The 21,776-nt window shown below is 37.1% G+C and overlaps 2 protein-coding genes across 16 annotated transcripts; both read right to left on the minus strand.

Moving 5' to 3' along the window:
- Nucleotides 1-740: 740 nt before the first annotated feature.
- Nucleotides 741-16,068, minus strand: LOC113725776 (kinesin-like protein KIN-UC). Of its 14 annotated transcripts, none has more exons than XM_072074175.1 (23): nt 15,239-15,870; nt 15,030-15,109; nt 13,689-13,786; nt 13,297-13,524; nt 12,152-12,337; nt 11,671-11,892; nt 11,334-11,499; nt 10,964-11,113; nt 10,278-10,366; nt 9,274-9,486; nt 8,995-9,129; nt 8,670-8,804; nt 6,943-7,122; nt 6,610-6,789; nt 6,271-6,396; nt 5,844-5,972; nt 5,688-5,775; nt 5,282-5,374; nt 3,492-3,617; nt 1,976-2,101; nt 1,596-1,739; nt 1,385-1,513; nt 741-1,113 (listed from the first exon to the last, which is right to left on the minus strand). In XM_072074175.1, exons 1-23 carry the CDS (start codon nt 15,292-15,294, stop codon nt 965-967), a joined length of 3,228 nt encoding a protein of 1,075 aa, XP_071930276.1. In that variant the 5' UTR covers nt 15,295-15,870; the 3' UTR covers nt 741-964. The 14 variants fall into 14 exon arrangements, with proteins under 14 accessions (XP_071930276.1, XP_071930281.1, XP_027104938.1 ...); XM_072074180.1 differs by adding an exon at nt 12,477-12,536 and having other exon boundaries at nt 13,297-13,786; nt 15,192-15,856; XM_027249137.2 differs by having other exon boundaries at nt 13,297-13,419; nt 13,672-13,786; nt 15,192-15,854.
- A 565-nt stretch (nt 16,069-16,633) lies between these two features.
- On the minus strand, nt 16,634-21,438 carry LOC113725768 (putative ribosomal large subunit pseudouridine synthase SVR1, chloroplastic). 2 transcript variants are annotated; one of them, XM_072074183.1, is made up of 10 exons: nt 20,770-21,438; nt 20,377-20,415; nt 20,137-20,269; nt 19,960-20,032; nt 19,731-19,824; nt 19,600-19,648; nt 19,250-19,400; nt 18,627-18,683; nt 17,914-17,969; nt 16,634-17,111 (listed from the first exon to the last, which is right to left on the minus strand). In XM_072074183.1, the coding sequence occupies exons 1-10, from the start codon at nt 21,287-21,289 to the stop codon at nt 17,051-17,053; spliced, it is 1,233 nt and encodes a 410-aa protein (XP_071930284.1). In that variant the 5' UTR covers nt 21,290-21,438; the 3' UTR covers nt 16,634-17,050. The 2 variants fall into 2 exon arrangements, with proteins under 2 accessions (XP_071930284.1, XP_027104916.2); XM_027249115.2 differs by having other exon boundaries at nt 20,137-20,237; nt 20,336-20,415; nt 20,770-21,430.
- Between the last annotated feature and the right edge of the window lie 338 nt (nt 21,439-21,776).

Genomic DNA, 21,776 nt, shown 5'->3' on the forward strand with positions numbered 1-21,776 from the left:
ATTTTCCTTGAGCTTTGATTTGCTCTTTCTAGGCAAAGCGGGAGGAAAAGGAAAAGTTTTGTATCCTTCCCCTTATCCCAAAATTTTTTTAGTAGCCTCTTTTTCCTTACCTCCCAAAGTGCCCAATTTTGTTTCAACCCTTTTCTTTTATGCATGTTAAGTAGACTGTATAAACATGCAGCATTTTGATTGTACAGTCGTCATTGATTGCCATTAATACCTTGTGTGACAATTTACAAAATTCTTGTCCACAGTCCGGACCAAACACCGAGAGTCCACCCCCAATACGTACAGTGCATATGTCCAACAAATTAGAAAGGGGAGGGGGCAGCTTGGCTCAGCACAATGAAAGCATTACAGGCCAATTCCAGATCAAATAAAGATGTAAATGAGCTGCCAAAGCAAATTTTGGTTAAGAGAATTGTCAAGTCATGGCTGAGTAATTAAGTAAAGCCACTTTTGCTGTGAGAGACACTTCCGGTTTGGACGTCTTGGCCAAGAAGAGTTTGAGTTAGCATTTGACGATTACCCACATGATTTGGTCAATTGGATTTATGGGCTTGACTTGTAGTAAGACTGTAACAAGCATCGCCTCATTCCAATCTTAAAAGAAATAGAGATTTAAAAAAAAAAAAAAAAAAGCAGTATCCTGTTAAAATCGATGCATGACCTATGCTACTTAGCGTCAACTTTGTTTATATGGCTAATTGATCAAAGGCTTGAAAAAGCAGGGTAAGTAATTGGCAGGGTAATTTCATTTGTTATGCTTTATTGCTTGGAATTCGTCAAAATCTTTTACATCAGCCAAAAAAATATATATATATATATATATTTCCACCTCATACCCGGGACAGTACCTGTAAAAGGAGTGTGATTGTATTTGGCAGCACAGAACAGAAGACCTACTTAACCATGTAAAGAAATGACCAAGAATCCTAAAATTGTTTTGTATATACATCCTGCTTCACAGTGCATCAACAGCAGCTTGAAATGCTGAACTCAACTTCAGTGTCCTGTTCGCCAAGTTGCGGATGTCTTCTCTCGAAGACTCCACCGATATTCGACTCAGTTCTTTCAATCCTCCACTGGATACAAAATCCTTAGCATTGTATTCTGTGGAGATCAGCAAGTTCACATGCAATGTCAGTTTACATTGTAGTCTTGCGAACGTGGTAATAATGTCCATCAAACTTGGAGAAACAGAGACAAGCACAAAATGGATTCTGTGAAACATCAGATGATAGCTGGAAGAATGCACTTGACAGCATTTTGCAGTTAAAATCTGCTAAGTCCATTTATGGTCAACTTCCATTTATGGATTGTGCAACAATCCTAAGTCCTTAGATAATCAATTACACCATGAACTGTTCAAGGAAATAGTTACCATTTTGTGCCAAATGACAAAGAGCAAGTTCTATGTGACGCCGAGCTGAACTAGAAGTGGTATTGGAGTTGGCGATCAACCATGCTAGAGCATTATCTTCCACTAATGGTGAACGCCCTCTCCTATTTCCTGCAGTAGATAAAGCTTCAGATGCATGACCTCTGTAATATAGTATACATGTTACAATGGAGATAATAGCCAATTTTCAAACCTTGAAGTATTCCTCGAGATTCACACTTTGCAAAGTTAGCCATTCCTCTGGCTACCTGAGCTATGACATCAATATTCCCATATCTAGCCATTTTGACAAGAGCTTTAATGGCCGCATCTTCCCTCAGGATTACATGTAAGCTTTCTGTTATATCAGGAGCATAAGACATCAGTAACTGATACCTTCTTATCTAAAGCCTCAGAAGCATTTTTCTTGTCCAAGATATTTAACCAAACAAGTACAATGTATCCATTATGGCATTTTAAAACTTTTAAACTGAATTTCAACCATACAAGAAGACTCAGATAAACTAGTATATACTCCAGCTGGAGATGAAATAGATAAAGCAATAAAATGTCATCCATGGGCAATAAGATTACCATTTCCACACAAATTTGCAATTGCTCCGGCTACCATTCTCAGAGTTTGTGGGTCATCACTTTTGGTAGCTGTATTTGCAAGAAGCCGAACACCAGCTTTACTTGCTATTAGGCCTTGATTCAACTCTGAAGAAGTTAAATGTTACAAATAAGTCACATCTTACCATACATATGTTAAACAAATCGGTCACATCTTACCATACATATTTTCATGTACCAAGAACATACCACAAAAGCCTCGTCTCAAAATTAAAACACAAGACATACTAACACAAACATGCTCAGGGAAAAATTATAAGGGAACTAGAACTAAATCCTGCTTATCTACTTCTACATATGGAAGGAACGGAATATCTGTAAACACGACCAGTGTTTTTGTAAGAAAAACAAAATTCCTCCATTTTGAGAATATTTGCAAAATATAAAAAGAAAATAAAAATAGAGAACTTGATTATCTTGCAAGTTATGAAAGGCAAATATTTAGGGAACATATAGATGAGAACAGACACGACGTTTGAGAGAGAGAGAGAGAAGAAACTAAGCTAAAAGCCAAGTAGAAATTGCATTATACGCCTGGGGTGGTTTTATGAATTAAGAATCTTATTCAGTTCAGTATGGAGTTATCTGTCATTTTGGGGAAGAAGATTTTTGTGGCTACTCTCTCTGTTATCTCCGTTCTTCTGTTTTTCAGTAACACTAAGATCCAGGAATGACCTGGCTGTAATGTCATTAGAAGCTTCTTAGGTATAACGTCAGAATCTGTCCCTCAAATGCAATAATGCTGGTTATCAGCTAACACACATGCCAAAATATCTACCAGCATCATACCAATATTTGAATCACGTCAGTTGGATTATAATTTGATCAACTGTTTCACTCGTACCAAATCTAAATTGTTCTCAGCTGGTTGTAGCCAAAGTAAAGCAGCAGAAAGTTAGCCATACTTCTCGCATGAGACTAAACTCCTTAGCAGTGTTCCATTAATCAGAACCTCTAAACACAACCCACTGAAAGGGGCTACACAGATATGATTCTACTATTTCTTAGTGTTAGACTGTAAGTAACATTGTTAGAATGCTCATACTTGCTTTTTTTCATGTATGCAACTAAATAATATAGATATATGCAAACCAAAAGAAGTATTAAATCAAGAGTTCCATTATTTCCCAAAAGACTGCAGCTGTTAATTAATTAGATGGACATTTACCGGCCAAAAAACCTCATCTAGCAAATAATACTTTTCCATATTACTTCCTTTTCTTCTTGTTACCTTTTGTTCAATCTATTTCTCACGAAGCAATGCATCTAGGAGAAATGCTTATTGCCACTTATATTGGCAAACTTTCTTGCCCAAACAACAACTTAGAACCAATTATCAGAAAGGTGATAAGAACTTAAAATGCTGCAAGGGAGCTCCTGTTGATTGAAGGGGAGAGAATAACTCACCAACATCTAAATCTGAGTACATTACACAGATATATATTTACAACAGAAGACAGCCAAGATGTACAAATACCATTCATGGCCAAATTGGCAATAGCACCAGAAGCCACCCTGAGTATGGTTGTATTCTCTGATGACTGCAGCAGCATGAGCAGTGCATCCAGACCCCCTTCATGAACAATCCTCTCTTGGTTGCTCTCTATATTGAGTGGTAAGCATGAGAAAGGAACTAAAGATTTTGATCTTTGTCAAGTTTGAGGATTGCATGATGCGTGCAGTAAGTCTAACATTTGTAATCTATGCCAAAAAAAACTATTAATTCTTGCATTTGTGATGCTGTCTTAAAGATTTACAAGAAGTGCAATGGATATCTGAATTTGATTCAAGTTCTCTTTGTGCCTATAGAACATTAAATTTTACTAAAAAAGCAAAAGTTAATTAAATTTTCACTTGAATCTCTTTAAGTTTAGATTTAACTAGACTGTTAGCAAGTTTCATTTTTCAAAGTAAGATATATTTTGAAGTGTACTAGTGCCTGAACAAATTTGCCAAATTTATTAACCATGTTTAACGGTGAGAATCAGTATTTTTGAAAATAATAACAAACCATTTTCCAGACCTCGGAGACTCTCACTACTTTTTCTTACTTCATTTGGAACCTCAGGATAGGAGAGCTTTTAACTCAATTTGCTGAAAAACTTAACAAAACAGTTGAAAAAAAATTGCTGCTCTGCCTTTTGGAAAAAATGCTGTGAAATATTGATATCATTGGGAGTTCAGGCTTTGGATATTTGTATCCAAAGTTTATAACGTCAAAACCAAGCATTGAGCACCGGAATAGTGATATAGAAAGTTGAAATATTAAGTAAAACGATATTTTATCTGAAATGTACAATAGGTTTTACAATAGCTTGTGTCTTCCAATAGATTTGTCAAAATGTAGATGATTTAAGTGGGCGTGATTTTCAGTTCTTAACTGGACCTTCTTTCCAACACTAAGTACCATCCAGAAGTCAAAGATGAGATAACTATTTTAAGATTTTAGGTAAACTTTTGATGAATGGATTATGACCCAACGTCAATATAAAGATTTTTTTTTTTTTTTATTTATTGCATGCAGTACATCCATCAAGAACAGAATTGCTTTACCATTAGGTCCTAATTGAGTGATTTTGAAAATATTCAGTAGCATGTATGTGGGTGCAAGTCTTTGTCCAGAGAGTAACATAATGAGAAACGCTAATCCTGCGAGTATTGCCAGAATTTATGGAAACACAGTCAGAGAATCTGCCACCCGGTCCTGAGAAATTACTCTGCAAATGTTCATGACTATCCACCACTTTAGACATCAGATTACTGATTATCCAAGCATTCCCGACTGGTCAAAAGCTTCTTTTTGTGTTATGTCCAGTTTCATCCAGTTGTTGTATTTGTTATAGTTTTTGGTGTACATTTACATTATATGTTGTATTGAATATATGTGGAACATTTACTATGTAGACCAACTTTTCAACATAATGTAATTGTACACCAAACAACGCAATAATTTCAATAACAGCACAACACCCAATGAAAGAACAATTGCATCTGCCCCAAATGACTCTGTATGGTATGCATGTAGGTAGTCAAAGACCTTGACACTGAAGAGTTAGAAATATTACCATTATCTTCAGTTAGCAAAAGGATCAATAACTAAAAGTTGCAAACCCATCAGAGTTGAGGAAAAGATATGCAACTTAGACAGAAAAAGAACAAAAAAGAAAAGAAGAAGAAGAAGAAGAAGAAAAATAGCCACAAACTTTAAAACTCAAAACAGAAGCTTTTGACATTCAAAATTAATATCAAGTATATTTCTGTGCATACCTTCAGCGGCAAGATTGGCTACCACTTTCACCGCATGAATTTGGACATCCAACTCTTCACATGTTAGCAAGGATAATATCTTTTGGAGGCCAACTGAAAGTGAAAAGAGAGAGAGAGCAAGAGAATCATCTTTCAAGCAAGACCAATGGAACTTTCATTTGCCTATTGTCAACAGAATTTAATTTATTCTTATTATGCCAATTTAGCGTAGGAGGTCCCTAAGTTGTCAGATCACAGACCTTGGCATCACAATCCTCCTACTGCTTCTCGTTATATGCACTCGATGTCAGACTATTGCTCTAAATGTAAAAGATTGGATAATCACCATCACAAACTCCCAAAGGCCTATCTAAATATGGTGCAATAAGATGACACGCCTGAACAGACAAAAGCCAGAGAAACTTACCTTCTTCACATATCTTCGCAATACTGCTCCTTTGGCCAAATGACGAAGGTCCTCTGTTCAATTTTTCTTTTGTATATGACCTCTTCTCCTGCAAGTCGCAGAAATTTTAACCACCTAATTTTTCCAGGGAATAAGAGCCCAGAAGTTGCAACTGACCTCAAACCCATCTTCAGATTCTGGCACAACCTTCTTGATATTAACCAGATCATTTTCAGCAGCCTTCCTTCGCATTTCCTCTACTTTGAGTGCTTGCCTCAGGGTATGAATTTCATCATTTAATCTACCCTAAAAATCAATGTTGACAGGGATTGTAGCAGATTAAATGAAGTCTACACCATCAAGATGGTTAATAACTTAATCCTTTTCCTTGTTTGTGTTACGAGTAGATCAGATTATTCTTTTTGTTTTCATTCCTTATGTCTTCATATTCTTTTTACACCATTTTAATTTTAAAATTCTCAAAATTGAGAGCAAGCTGGTAGAAGTGCTGTTCTAAAATTTAACCTGAACCGAGAAGTTCCTTTCAGTGGATCTAGGAACAAAGGTATTAATATATAGCATGAATCTCATTTTCCAGTGATACCTTTTCTGCTTCCAGATCATTGTGTTCTTTTTTCAGAGATTGCAGTTCATTGCCAGTTGCCTCATGCACTTGATGCATTTCTTGTAATCTAGACTTAAGCTCTCTGATCTCTTTTTGCTCCTCAATCTATCAAAAAAGAGAAGCAGACAAAAAAAGGAAAAAAAAATCACCAGGGAAAAATTGATTCCAGGAGTTAAATGGCTGTAGAGATGAAAAGGTAATCAGTGGCCTTATGACAAGTTTATATCCATTCAAACAATAATCCATGAGAACCTGGCATTAAGCAAAACAAGTATCAGGTGGAGGATAACTCTTTTCAATTAAAGGCATAACAGTTACCTGGACTGAGTTTTGCTGCCCACTTGAGAGCTTTCTTAATATGTTTAACTGCTCTTGTGCATCAATATACCGTGCATGCTCTTCATTGATCTCCCGAGTCAAAGAAGCTATTTTCCCTTCATACATCTGAGTGGTCTCTGCAAGTGTCTTCTGGTATCCAGAGTTTTCCATCTGAACATGCTAAAAAGAAGGAAAAAAAAAAGGATCAAATCTGTCTCTCTGCTAAAACTACTGGGAATAAAATACTAAATGTTCTTCAAAGATTTATCACAACGTTACAGGATCAGCAATTCCTCAAAATCAATTTGAGCATGGAGAATGTAGATATTTAACCTGCATTAAGATCTGATTATCAGTTAGTTTTTTCTTCAGTTCTTCCAAATGTCCTTCAGCACTTTCAGCTAGTGCATGTGAATTTTCTGATTGTTTCATCAGATCAGCTAATTCCTTCTCATACATTTGGGTGGTATCCGCAAGCACTTTCTGATATGTAGAATTTTCTAGCTGCTGTTGCTACTAACAGACAAAACAAAAACATTAATTTGTCTATTCACACCAGAAAATATGACAGAAGAAAATTTCAGTGCTGAACTTATTAGGAAGAAACTAAGGATAGAAAAGAGAACCTAACTTAGATATGACTTTACAATTGGTGGATGTAAATCCATATCCAAAGCTTGGATGAACAAACAAGTTGCTATGTATATTATGGTCAATATGAGGTCCTTTTGATATTCACAGTAGCACTACCAACACACTTGAAGGCCAGAATCCTAGCATTGAGTGGCATACCAGTGCAGGGTGGAGAGAGAGAGAGAGAGAGAGAGATCATTTACTGAAACTGTTCTTCTGTAACATGGTTGTCCTTTTCTCTCAAAAATATTTCCAAACTGATTCAGTTGACAGCATAGAAATCTCCAACCAATTCATGATTTTACATGTCACTTGACCCGTGATCACCCTACCATTAGTTGTTCAAAATTTTCAGATATTTCCATGGTTTTTATAGATAATTAATTTGGAGTCTATATTCCATTTTCCTCAGATAGTTTTACTGATATGGTAATGATAGAAAAGATATTTAGACTCAGCGATGATCTGCCTCCCTCATTCTTAAAAATACCAGATAGAGAACAAGTTAATCTCAACTTGATTTGTAATTTTCTCCACCAATAAAGTCAGATCCTTCTGCAACCATGTAAGGCAAAATCTCTCCTCAAATATGCCTGTCAGTCTGGGTTCAACTAGCATTCATGCCTCTCAGTTACAAAATTATGGTGTTTTCTTGAATCAATTTCTCTTTCTGTTCATGCTAAACAGAAAGGCATATGTTTTGTCCAAATCCTGAATCATCTAAAAACTTGCACTGCTCTAATTAATCCAGTTCAAATAAGTTAAATTTCATGTGAAACATGCCCCATCTTGTCAAAAATCATATTTTGAGTTATTGTGATCTAATGTCCTTAACAACGACATACTTGTATCTTACATGCTCTAGCAGTTGCAGAGAGCCCTGGCCCCTTTAATTGGTTCATTTCTATTTATCTAACACATCTTTTGCTTATAGTAGTAAGTTAGAGATTCCCTCTTGCTGTCACCTTCATTTACATGTTCCAAAGCCCTACTAAGTCATTTTAGTGCCGCAAAGCTTCTTTGCATAAAGAAGAAATATGTACTTTGTTCCGCAAAGCTTCTTTGCATAAAGAAGAAATATGTACTTTTTTCCCTTCACTTCTAAATGTGAAAACAAAGTTCATCAAATAAAGCTCTACAACCACAGAACTCAGATGCATATCAACTACCATAACACCATAAACTACACAACTCATGTTTTTAAAATCTACTTTTGATTATTGGTTCTAGATGGAGAAAGGCTTATTATGTGATGAGCATTTGTGCAACACCACTTCACAAAATCACCATTTTCAAGTTTGTAAACACCTTTTCTGCAAGCGAGAAAAGACCCCATAGCATTAGTATCAATAAACATCCAAGTGAAGTGGAGTAAATGGCAGAATTGTTGATAAGTTCTTTTGCAACAAATCCAAAACAAAAGATACCTTGCTGAGCTTTAAACTCATTTCTAGGCTAGCAACTTCATCTCTCATTACGTCATTATAATTTTTCTGCTGAGACAAATCATCTAAAACATCTTTCAACTTCTGTGCCAACTGAGAATTCTCCTTCTCCAGCAACTGCAGTCAAGTAACGTTATTGAGAAGATTTCATCTAAAGTGGAAACTAAATAAAGAAGCTGCTGAAACAGAAAAATACAGCAGAACCTTATCTAGCATATAGTATCTCACATTAAGCCAATCAAGATAGAATGCAAAGAGATCTCTGGGATTTCATGTTGAGTAACCATGAAGTAGATGATTTCATTACCTTGTTATTCTTCATACTCTTTTCAAGTTGTGCAATCTCATCATGCATCAGATCATTATGGTCTTTTAGGCTTTTGAGTTCTTTTACAAAATCTTTCATCCTGGATTCTAAAGAAGCATTATCCTGCTCTAAAAACTGCAATGGATTACATATAATGAGAAGCTTAACATTGCATTTTTTAAAGATGCTACTGAACCAAAGCTATTTGACTAATGAGCTCAACAAGAGTTGGTGTACATATTGGAAATGGAAAGCAAACACAAAAGGACAAACAAGTACCTCAGACCTGGAAGCCAAACTCTTTTCTGCTTCAGCCAATGAATTTTGGTATTCTCTAAGCTTGATTTCCATTTCACTTCTGTAATTCTCCCTCAACTTTTGCTGCTTATCCACTTCTTCAGTAAGGTGGTCAACTTGAATCTCAAGCTTCCGGCATAAGCTTTCATAATCAAATTCTTCTTTTAGCTTTACTGCATTTACAATTTTCATGGCCTGCAAAAGTTAGTAAAATTACAGATCATGTACACTGAAATACATATAAGAAGCTGCGAACAAGATTGCCCACAAAATAACCAGAGTACACAATCACTCATTTTGCCCCACTGTTGTTGCTGTTGACAACAGCTTCATCACTCATGGGCCCAGAAATAAGCAGGCAATTCTCCACAAGGACAAAATTGAAGCAATATTATGTTGTTTTTTGCTTGATGTGTACAAATTTTACACGGAGATGTTAAAGCATTCACAGTCAATATATAAGATGAAGAGATAACGAATCTCTAGGTTTTGTTTGCAAATTAGAGACGGAAGAAGAGGGAAGAAGTGGGCTTTGTAGGAACAGAATGAATTAACATGTAAAGCTGAGAAACTCCTAATCAAATTCATCAAGAATAGAGACATGAAATATAGTCCACCAGGCAAATGAATGCAACATGCTCTTCAAGGAATCCACTTTACTAGATGAGTTATAATTCTTATGGCTATTAAAAGTGATTTCAGGTACCAGAAGTGATGTATGATAAATCTATTTGGTTAAAAACACAGAGGCTACTCCATGTTCCACCAGTATTTGTCTCACATGAAACATAATGCTATAGTTTTTTACTGCAGAAAATAAAATTCAGAAAAGGACATGATGGCGAAAAATGTCTTGGAATATGTAAACGTGTATGTTTAGAATTTCGTACTCGTGAACACCTTGGCAACTATATACTCAACTCAAATTGGAAATTTCAAGCACATTGTCATGGAGAACCTTCAAATGGATAGGAATTGTAACTTACCCGTTGTCCAAACATTATAGTGCTTGAGGTTTCTGCATGATGACGAGAAGATGGCCCTATAGTTACTATAAGTGAAGTCCTCGCTGAACCTGTTTGTCAAAATCACGTAAATTTTGGCACAAAAAACCAACGGAGTTGTATAGGAAATGAAAAGTTTAGCTTCGAAAATTGATGAATATCTTATGATGCAATAGCAATATCAAACTGTCAACATTAAGAACACAGACTCTTTAATAAACTAAGAGCGCTTCATGTCAATAACTTCCATCTTGTAATCAATATCAACCCATTGGTCCATGCAACCTTGTGTCCTCCAAAAGTGAATTATACAAACTCTTTCTTTTTTATCATCGTCTCCACAGGTATTGCATGTTTGATAATACATTTCCACTGTTATCGATTGAAAATGAGAAGTTACCATAGAATTTTCTTTAGTTCAACAAACCTGAGAATTGCTTATGCAGTTATAAATGACAGAATATGGCAGTAACGTTGTTTGCGTGTTGTTCTCCAAGCTACAAAAAGATTAGCCATTGTCTCTCTCTCTCTCTCTCTCTCTCTCTCTCTCTCTCTCTAGGGGAATTTGTGAGAATAGTCGTCAATGCAAAGTGAAATTACTAGACAGAAAATGTTTCAGAACAATAATGACTCTCATAAAAATACAGCACTCAAAATTCAGATCTTACCTCCAAATGAATCACGAAGCAATCTGGTTAGTTTAGAATCTCTTGTGGGAATATGAGGACTATTTTCAGCCAGTGCATTAATACATTTTCCTAAAGAAGTAAGGGACAGATTGATAAATTTAGCCTCTTCACGCAAGTGACCTTCACTCCCTGGAACATGAAAAATGACACAGAGAAATTAGTGCCATTAAGGCAATCAACCAGATGAAACAACCAGGCAAGCCAGTGAGCCCCCGAGTATGGACTTGACCATGTAAACACACCCATAAACCTTGTTCTATCATTTTGTCGTCCAAAGAAAAAGAAAACAGATAAAGATAAATGATGAGTAAGAAAAGAGCTTTATTCAGCTTTGGCGTAGAGAATATACCAGATTTATCCAATCGCTCAGATCCTGCAAGATCAACTATGAGCAGCTTGCTTTTCCGAATTGTTGGAACATGATATCCTGGTCTACCTGTTTTTTTATCTACTTCTGTTTCCCGTAAAGAGATGTCCAATCCTTCTTGCTCGGGTACAGATCTACGGATAAATACCTTGGGAAGAAGTTATGTGTCAGTAGCTTACTAAAGGGACAAACAAATTTTCATGATTAAAACAGAATATATGGAAGCAAAATGCAGTGGAAAATCCTTGTTATTAAATGTGTTCTCGAATATTTTTAAAGAACTACCAAATTGATGAGGAAAGTTACAATCTATAATTACCATAAGAATTGCATGGCTGCGTGATGATTCTGTATTTAATTTTGTATTAGCTGCATGACGGTTTGCTTCACCCATGTGCAGTAGTTGTACAAATTGGTCCATGCTATTTAATTTTACAACAGTGGCACCAGGGACTGATACTTCTCCAGTCCTTCCATCCTCAACGATCGGGATGTTTGTCTTTTCAGGTGCAAGCAAATCTTGGATAGATTCCATATAAAGCTGTGAAACAACGTCTTCAGTGGTTAGCAGTGCAAATCAACTATTGGATTGAGTCGTGTGACCAACATGTTTGAATACTTAACAAGTAAAAAAATTTCAACACCAAGATGACAAATGTGTACAGTCAAAGTCTGAGAGTATAAAAGACTACGATCAAAAAATTTAACTGAAATGATAACAATAATATTTGGAAGTATCCGAAATGAAACAACAAAAAGAACAAACAGGTTAACAGGTTCATCACCATAATTTTCAGTACCTGAAGGTATGAAATTTCCACACAATCAGATGTGGGAGATGTATTTGTAGTTATGTCTTCTAAAGCTCTAACCATGATACCACGCTTGGAATCATCGTCTTTACCCACTCTACCAAGGGTATAAGTCTTCCCAGTGCCTGTTTGACCATATGCCATCACTGTCCCGTTGTATCCATCCAACACACTCTGCAAAAGTGAACGGCACCTCCTCTTTCGTGTCAATATCTTGTTCCAATCATCTCAATAAGTTCATTTCTTTTACAAGAATTTAAATGCTTGCTTTAAAGAAAGAAAAATCAAAATTTTTATGAATGGAAAGAATTACCCTTTAATTTTTGCATGTTTAGCAATGATACCTCCACAATTCTGTATGGTAGATAAGTTGCTGAAAGCATAAAAAAAAAAAAAAAAAAAGACTCGCCTAAATATAAAGTACATGAATTTTGCCAATGTATCCATATTTTGAAAAGATATATTTCCAGTTTCGATACAAATTCTCTCAGAAGCTATGAACTGGAAAGAATAATGTATGAGCTGATGTTTTCAATAGCTGGGGGTTCATACAATGACGACTAGGATTATGGGTATTATACCCCCAAAAAGACCCAACTCCTTATCGAGGCATAAGCCCCAAAACCTGCTAAGTAATATACCCATTCTCTATTTTTTATTTGAGCTGGCTGGTCCAGCATTTATACAGCGTTTATACAGATTCTCACCTTCCTTCGCAAGCATATTTGTGCTAGTAGACTCTTAGATTAATTACAGCGGTAGAAAATACAAAATATATCTGCCATACTGAACTGAGAAATAAATTGAATGAAGCTGAAAAAGTTGCTGCCGAGACATAAAAAGCAGAGCATCCGAGGTACAAACTTCTAATAAATGCATGCAACCTTTTCTTTCCTAATTTCTTTATTCCTGAATTGATCATATCACCTAAGCAGTCTTGATTCTTCCATCTTTTACACCTTTCAGTTAAATTCACAGTTAAAATAACATTATACATTTTTAGTATGAATTATTCCAATTTTTCTCTTAAGCAAAATGAACTGAGTATTGGAGAAAAATCAGAGAAACAGAGTCACAAACAGATAATGGATGTATTCCAAAACCACGATGCTTTGCGCTCTGCTGATACTTACCTCAACAACCGATTTAGCAACCACCTCATAAACACGCTTTTGAGACGCACTTGTTGCAAATACTTCATCAAACCTAAAATACTCAGCACTCCAATTGTTTTTTCTCAGCTTTAACTTCTTGAGCTGCAGAACGAAAGACATCTTAACTTCTTGGATTAAATATACAGTGTGCATGGTGAACAGCCACGAGAAGGAAGCAATGAAGCAGACAGGCACACACAGCGATTCCTGCACTCGGTTAAATAAACTAACGCAGACAAAGAACGGGAGTGGCTGAAACATAAGGAAATGCAATCATCTTAAAAACCATAACTTGTATTTATGATCAGCACAAAAAGGATGTTTGTTATATGTCATAGACTCGTAGTTGCATACGTCTGCATATTAATCACCTCTGGCTGCACTTCAACACAATCAGGATAATCAGCATCTGAAAGATCTGCTGCAATTCTTGGACGAATTCTGACAGCAACTCTTACTCTTCCAGGTTCTGCAGATATTTCAACATTTTTAATCAATTTCTTACGCTGCAAACTGACTATAAACCAAAAAAAAATCTCATATCAGACCAAGGATCAAACACCCTAAAAAAAGAAAGGCTGTAAATGTTGTAATCAATGCTTGATTCGAAACCAGGATATCTTTACACGTGGCCACATACAGAGATGTTATTCACCTTCTTCAGATGGTTTAAATGAAGTTTCTTGTGTACTCATATTTATGCTGCTAAACTTCTAGTAAAAATGATAGAGTTCATCTAGTAACAAGCAAAGAAGGGATCATGTGCATTGTGCCCATACTGAAATCAGATACAAGTTTTATATGGCTCACATTTACGTTTTTTTAACTTAGATTCCTTAAGGGGATCTTCTACAACAAGCAATAAAGATTAAAGACTACTGATCGCTGGTGTATATTCAACCCTCAAATTAATGGCCATATTTCCTGTTCATATACTACAGAAATAAGACTCTAGAACCACGTGCCACAAGCATGAGGGCTTCAGGCAGAAAACAAGTGGAATTTCCCCAGAGAACATCCTTAACACAAAATAAGTAGTTAGAAGATCATGAGAAGTTAATCTGCAAAACTAGAAGAATGATGAGGCAGATTAGTCTAAGACCTCTCCCAAATTACAGTTCAAACAGTATAATTTCCGTTGACTCAGCGACTTCAAACGTGTAATTCCAAAGAAGACGTGCTAGAAAACATTTGGCACTGCTGGCCACAGTGCAGTACTTAAAGAGTAAATACATGCATCAAATAAGCTGGTGAACAAGGAGATGAACCCTTGTTGAATCAGTTTCGTTGCGTAGATAGTAATAAGGTCCTGGGTTCGAGTCCCACCAGTGCACCAGTTATCAGCTAAGCATGTAGAACAAGTTTACATTGTAGACCAAACAAGTTGCCCGTGAAACAGGGATGAGGACGAGGAAAAGAAAAAGGGGTTCTCCGATAAAGTTTTGATCTTTGTTTCAGTGCACATCATAACACAAACCCAGAAAACAAAACTCCAAAAAATCGACCAAATTATTATTCCAGGGATTGCAAACACCGGGACTCATACAGTCACAATTCACAGGGCTTCTACTCTGTATGGAATCGGTCACTGAAGTATTCGCACAAGATGCTTTACGGCTTGTACATATCAAGAGTTGTACCTGAGAGACTATATAATCATTTCCTGATTTACAAAGGACTAGGGAACTGAAAAGAGACATGGAAAAACAAACCCGGATCGTTGGAAAGACAAGAGGAGGAAAAAGGCGAAGGCGAACGAGTCCGAGAACTGGGAGTCAGGGAACGAGAGCGTCTTGAAGTAGGAATACCGTTAGTAGAAGAAGACAATGAAGTAGGAATACTTGAACGAGAACTTCTTGAACTATTCACATTACTCGCAGCAGATGCAGAAGCAGAAGTAGAGAGAGGAGGCCTCTCCGACCTGTGTGACGATGACGGCCTTCCCACAGATGCAGTAGTCGAAGAAGACGACGCCATTCAATTCAATCGGTATTCCTGGTAGCAAGATTGAACTCAATCAATCAATAATGTTCTACCACTCTGCATAGCAGCAGTAAGCAGTATTTGAAAGGGGAAAAAAGAAAGAAGAAGAAGTTGGTTTCAGTTTCACAAATGGGACGGAAGAATATTGGAAAAATGGGAAAACAAAATGGAGAAATGGGACGCGTCGTTGAGGCCGGCACGATTGGAGGAAGATCTCGTCACAGATCATACAACTAATACTTCAGAGTTCCGAAAGGGACTGCCATTGGATTATATTGTTAACTATTTTGCAAAATGGAATAAAAATAAGCTTTTTAAGTTCCCGCGTAATTCCGGTTCCGCTCCTTGCCTGGCCATATGTCAGTACACACTGTACACAATTTTTTGTACGTTCTGTTCTCAGACAAATGCAACCAATTGCCTACCAAATGAGTGCGTTTCAGTATGATTTTGGGGGATTAATGACTGCAATTTCTACAGTAGACTCTAGTCAGTTTGTTTCTCCGGCATTACTCGGCGCTGATAATGATATGATGGAATTTTTACATTCAGATGAATGAATGGAATGGATGTAAAGGAGAAGAATGAACCGCTTCTCGACTTTGATACCAATATATGATTTTGATGCTACATGATTACCCTTCAAGGCAACCTTTTGGCTTTCCCCACATCATCCTCCATTGAAATTTGTCAACTTCTATCTTTCAGCCGTCTCAAGTAAGTGAAGTCAAAATTCTACAACGATCATGGATACTTTACATCTGCCGATCGTTACAGCTAAATTAACAGATCTATGAGGCGGTTTTTTTTTTTTGCCCTTTTTAGGTTTGACAATTGGTGAAGCCAAATCTGTCACGATAATTTTTTTCTTAGTGAATCAAAGATGATAGTATAATCTTTACCCTTAAAAGGTCCTTTTCACTCCATGCACACTACATTGAGAATCAAAATGTTTCGTCATGTTGTATCCCTACAGTACACAGAGAGGTAGGACAACATGTGAACCTCAACATGGGTTGCCGGCCGACACAGGTTGTACTGTCATCTCTTTCTTCAATTAGGATGACATTGACCACGTTAATGCATTTCACACACAAATATCTTCGCCTTCTTATTCTGCTCATCCTTCTAATTTGCCATTCACGAACACCTTCAAGTTACCTTTTTCTTCTTTTTCTTTTTTCCAAATGGTGCATTCTCTGGCTTGCCCCAGACATCAGGAACAAGGCAAAAATTTGCTAGCATGAGATTGTATGTATAAAACTCGTTTCTGCACCGTAGGTGATATGAACTTAAACGAGAATCTGGTGAATCATCCTCACTGCATCTACCGTTGTGGTGCGAAATCATAATATACTATCTTTGCCATTTGGTTGGTATGCTACAAAATGCATGACTTGCAAGCATTGCATCCGAAATCTGAGTCGATATTTGTCATTTACATATCAACACTGGGTAGACGTCCTGGTATATTTTGCCACTCCTGGTATAAGAAGTATAAACAATTTTCAACATGTATCATCTGACCCGCGGCAAGGACTCTCCACTTGAAAGAAGCTCTAGACACCCGAGCCGAACCCCAGGCAAACTTGACTTGCAGCTGCAGGAAATTCTACTTCCATCTGTTTCAGCATTAAACAGTGCAAGACCAACTCCCGCCAAGTAGACAAGACAGATGTCCACATTCAACTTTTGAGGTGAACAGGCGATCCAAAAATAACTGCAAGCTCCATCATTTTGGAAATCAGTTTCAGCTCTTCCAACCCAGTGCTCGGAGATTAGCTTGCTTCAGTTCAACATGCTTTCCAATCCTGTCAGCAGAAAAATTACCCTGAGTTACACAGTTCACAATGTCTTGTAGCTAAAAATCTTTCCGCTCAGTTACCTCATGCAAAATAGAGATGATGGAGTTCCTAACAATTTACTGCAATAAATAAAATCGTGCTTGTTTTATTGCAATAGACCAAAGAAGCAGAGAATACACGGGCACATAACTAAGCAAACTCCAGAGCACCAGAGTCGAGAGCTTTTGCCTTAACATGAAAACCACGTAGTGTCCAAGAATATCTATTTATATATGGCTAATTCAAGCAAACTTCTAGTATTACTGGAGAGATCAAGCACAGCTTTAATCAGCATCAATGGAATAGCAGTATGCAACTCATTGTCCAAGAAAATATGAAAAGCAAAGCTACTTTTACTCCCTCTGCAGGGAGAAGGATTGTGTCCTATAGTTATTTGAAATGAAGACTCCCTGATATAAACACTCAAGTTTTTATCACTGGATCAGAGAAAACGGGGTACAGAGAAAAAAGATGCATAAATATTGATCCCAGATACCCAAATAACAAAAGAAAAGGTCTCAGATGCTTAGCACACAATTCTCAAGCATTTCTAAGGAGCAGAAAGTAATAGAAAAAAATGTTAATTTTACAAAACCATTAGCCATTCAGAATGGACCATGCGTTACAAGTCTTTTGATCCTCAGGGTTAAATCATGCCTTAGCCCACGGAGGGGAGGAGAAAGGGAACGGATAAAAGAAACAGACTGAACAAGCATCTTTTGGCTAACAACGAAATCTAACCATCTAAAGTTGCCAAAAATTATCTTACCCAAGATCTGATGGAAGCCTGAAACCACCAATGCGTATGCGCTTCAGTGCATGAATCTGAAATAGAAGAAACACGAAAAGGAGTAAGAAAACAATTCATTTACAGTCAACAAAGGGAAGGCATACATAAAACTTACAACAAGAAGAACATAAGTGGACAGACATAAGTGATCTATGCTCAAGACTGCCACTGACAATATTGAAGTACAATAGATTTACAGAAAGAAAAATGAAAAAAAAAAAAAGAATGTCGAAAGTGAGCAAGGCAAGGATCAGAAGATAAAATTCTGTAAACTCAATTCTTTATCAGTATCAGAATTCATAAAGCGCAAAGGTCCAAGGATGGATTTTAAAAGGAAGGGCAACACTCCTTAATACTTCTCTCCACGAGTGAAAAGAAATGGGATAGCACCATTGGAGCATTTATTAGAAGCCCACTACACATTCCTGTCTAAAAGATTAAAATGAAATTTGGAAGGTCAGAATCCCTGTCAACCTGTTTTCCAAATTTGACTAGTTGAGAATTCAAGTATTTCACACCAAAAGCTTTTTAAAAAGAACAGAGAGACAGAAAAAGACAGAACATTTTAGCAATTAATCAAGATAAGAATCAGATGAAGAAACAGAGGAAACATCATATTAGCCATTAATCAAGATAGGAAGCAGAAGAAACATTTTCAGAAGCTAAAACACATCTCAGAAACCAAAAACTACCTCAAGTCCAGCATTTTTTACAAGTTCCCGCACTTCATGATTTCTTCCCTCATGAACCTGCACCATTAAAAGTAAGTGGAGGTCTGATCCATTATCTTTTCCTTATCTGCATAAATAATGACACAACAAAGGCCAGAATGACAAATGGAGACTACAATTCATCAAACAAAAGCATGATTTATTTGTCAGTCAGGACCATAGTTTTGGGTGGACAACAGACTCGGAAGTCCATCACAGGTAGACGAGTTTCTGCCATCCATATACTTAATACATATACAGCATGTTTTTTTTTTGGCTTTATTCATGAGTCGTTACCAACACAAAGCAATAACTTGAGACTTTTAGTTATTTCCCCCCTTCTTCTCATTATTCTAATAATTATTGCATCGGAAGAGGGAAAAGAGGAAGGTGATGACAGCATGGAGATGACCACCCTATAAAAGATTACCTTGTCAGTGTTTGAGAAAGAAATTAAAAGGAAAAGGAAAACAACTGCAAAGGCCTTTTATACAAGAACACCAGGAAATGCTAGGCAGAAAACAAAAATCAAAAGAAAAAGGAATAGACTAGTTCCTTAACAGTTGTAAATAAGTCCAGTATTCTCAGAAGAGAAAAATTAATACCACAATCCGAATTCGTGGTCTTGACAGATCTGGCTGCGGCGGTAGCAGCTCTACAATATCCGGGGCGCATTGAACGCCTTCAACAACAGTCCCTTCACTAATGGTAATCAAATGTCGCTTATTGACGGAACCATCAATAGTTGCAATATATCTATAGCAATACATTTCAGTAAGATTCAGTATATCAGGTAAGTAAGCACATAATGTTGAATGCTTGACCACTGCTGAAACTTACTCTTTTAATACTGAATCAAACGATAGGAAAGCAGAATGAATTCTAAAATAAGTATAAGACATGAAAAGCAAGAATCCCATTCAAAGAATGGACAAAAATATCAACAAGAACTTACTCCTTGGATAATTTAGAAGAAGGATGTGAAAGCTTCTGAGCAAAATCCCCTAAAACAAAAGTAATTCAACAAATACCAGTACCGTATAAACATCATTATTAGTAACATCAATGAGTCAAAATAAAAAATACCATCATTTGTAACTATAAGCAATCCAGTTGTGGCAACATCAAGACGACCAACAGTAAATAGTCGTGGTTTTGGTAGTCCAGGGTTCCTTTTATCCTGAGAAAAATGCAAAAAATACTCATATGTCAAAATAAAGCCCTTGCTGGAGGTGCCATCATATTAGTTTAGGGATATAGAACACTTTAGTTGCAATGTCTAGCGCAAAATACATAACAATTCAGCCCAACATACCCAACTATTCATAAAATCATTGAACAGAGACAGCACGGACTTCGTCTCCTTCTCTCCAGCCGAGCAAATGTAACTGCAAGATTATACTGTTTTCAGCTTATAGAAAAAGTGCATGATTCAAACGTTGAAGTCTCAAATACTAATGACAAGTTACATAGATAGACGTTGATAACAAACCCTTTCGGCTTGTTTAGCGCAAAATAGACCTTTGGGGGCAGTTTCTTGGGCAGGCGGTTCCCGTTGACATAGATCACATCCCTAACAGGATCAACTCTGGTCTGATCCATCACACAAGCAAATAAATGCCATACTTCATCACAAGAAACCATATCATAAAAAAAAATGGTTTTCTTCTTTAACAGTGCAGCTGTCTAACCTGAGGAGTATTGCATACAGAACCATTAACAGTCACTTTACCTCCGAAAATAAGCTCTTCGCTGTTTCTTCTTGATGCCACTGTCAAATCAAACCCAATCATACAGAAACATTAAATGTAATTCAACATTTTCCATCCACAAACATCACTAGCCGCCGTAGAGTATGACAGCTTAAGTATACTAAAACTTTGTATCATCAGACAGTAAATTGTCTCAAGAAATAGTAATGCGTCCATTAGACAAATGATACTGCGGTCACGCAGCACACCCCTCATAATAAGAAACGCTTTAAATTTAACAATACAATTACAGCAAAATAAGTGCAATTTACAACCAATAGAGCACAAGGTACACCGCCTCGTGCCGTAGCATCCTCATTTATTTGATAAAACTGAACTAAATAACTAAATAAGCAGTGAAGCATTTTTGTTACCTCCAGCAGCAGCTAAGACCTTACTAAGCCGCTGAGGCGGGTCCCGGAAATTCTCATTATAAAACCGGCGGGCAGCCTTGGAGAACTTCGGCTCAGCTGTGGGAGAAGCCGGCTTTGCTTTAGAGTCTTTCTCTTTCTTCTTCTTCTTCTTCTTAGTCTCGGCATTGCCCATCGCGTGAAGTAGACGAGCCGGAGGAGTAGACTGGAGGGTGAGGTTGCCATTCTCGTCGCGGACAATCCACGGGATGTAGAGTTGGTCATCCAATTCGCTAGCTGAGTCATGGCCCGGAGTTTCAGTGGCGGATTCGGATGCGGGTTTGGGCTTGAGCTTGGGCTTGGGAGGGGCGAAGGTGATGTTGAATTCAGGTGTGGTGGAGGGAGCGGAAGAGAGTGAGGAGGCAATTATGGTGCGGAGATGGCGGTGAGTGGTGCGGGTGAGAGGAATAGCGGGTTTGGTTAGGTGGAGGGTGGCGAAAACCGTGGAGGCGGCGGCAGCTACTGCGGCCATTAGCGCCGCCATGTTCAGTGGAGCTGGGGTGGAGTGGCAAACGGCGATGGGGGCTTAAGTCGAGAATTTAGATAAGTAGAGGGAGATTTTATCTCAAGCTTTAATTCCAATAAAGCCCTCTGCAGTTTGGCGTCTCCGGCAGAGAATAATTAATTATGATACATCTAAGGTCCTAAACTATAATGATTAATTCATGATTTGGTCACTCCAAATCTCTGACCAATTTGTTTGGCAAGTTAATTACAGTTGCCACCGTTAAATTTGATTCTTTATAGCTAGTTTGAATCATTGAGTCGAATTTATAGTTTCCCTTCTTAGATTCCTATAATTAAAAAACTTGTAAATCAATTACCTTCTCCCCATAATTGATTTATATGTCCTTTTCCCTTTTTTTAATAATTCATCACTACCAAAATTTTAGAGTGTCCATTAGCAAATTAATGACTCTATCCCTTTTTTTCTCTCTCTTATTTTAAATCAATTGTCCTCCAATTAGTTT

This window comes from Coffea arabica, chromosome 2c (genome assembly GCF_036785885.1).
Source record: "Coffea arabica cultivar ET-39 chromosome 2c, Coffea Arabica ET-39 HiFi, whole genome shotgun sequence".
Taxonomy (NCBI): domain Eukaryota; kingdom Viridiplantae; phylum Streptophyta; class Magnoliopsida; order Gentianales; family Rubiaceae; genus Coffea; species Coffea arabica.

What these genes read in the sequence shown, in the direction of transcription:
- LOC113725776 (XM_072074172.1), bottom strand. Translation starts at nt 15,294, where the DNA reads ATGGCGTCGTCTTCTTCGACTACTGCATCTGTGGGAAGGCCGTCATCG. An exon ending in TGAGTTTAAAGCTCAGCAAG is followed by an intron (nt 7,123 to 8,669) that starts GTATCTTTTGTT and finishes GTCTGTTAGTAG; the next exon opens with CAACAGCAGCTAGAAAATTC. An exon ending in TTGTCATTTGGCACAAAATG is followed by an intron (nt 1,114 to 1,384) that starts GTAACTATTTCC and finishes TGATCTCCACAG; the next exon opens with AATACAATGCTAAGGATTTT.
- LOC113725768 (XM_027249115.2), bottom strand. Translation starts at nt 21,289, where the DNA reads ATGGCGGCGCTAATGGCCGCAGTAGCTGCCGCCGCCTCCACGGTTTTC. An exon ending in GCTTATAGTTACAAATGATG is followed by an intron (nt 19,649 to 19,730) that starts GTATTTTTTATT and finishes CTTTTGTTTTAG; the next exon opens with GGGATTTTGCTCAGAAGCTT. An exon ending in TCTTCTAAATTATCCAAGGA is followed by an intron (nt 19,401 to 19,599) that starts GTAAGTTCTTGT and finishes GTATTGCTATAG; the next exon opens with ATATATTGCAACTATTGATG.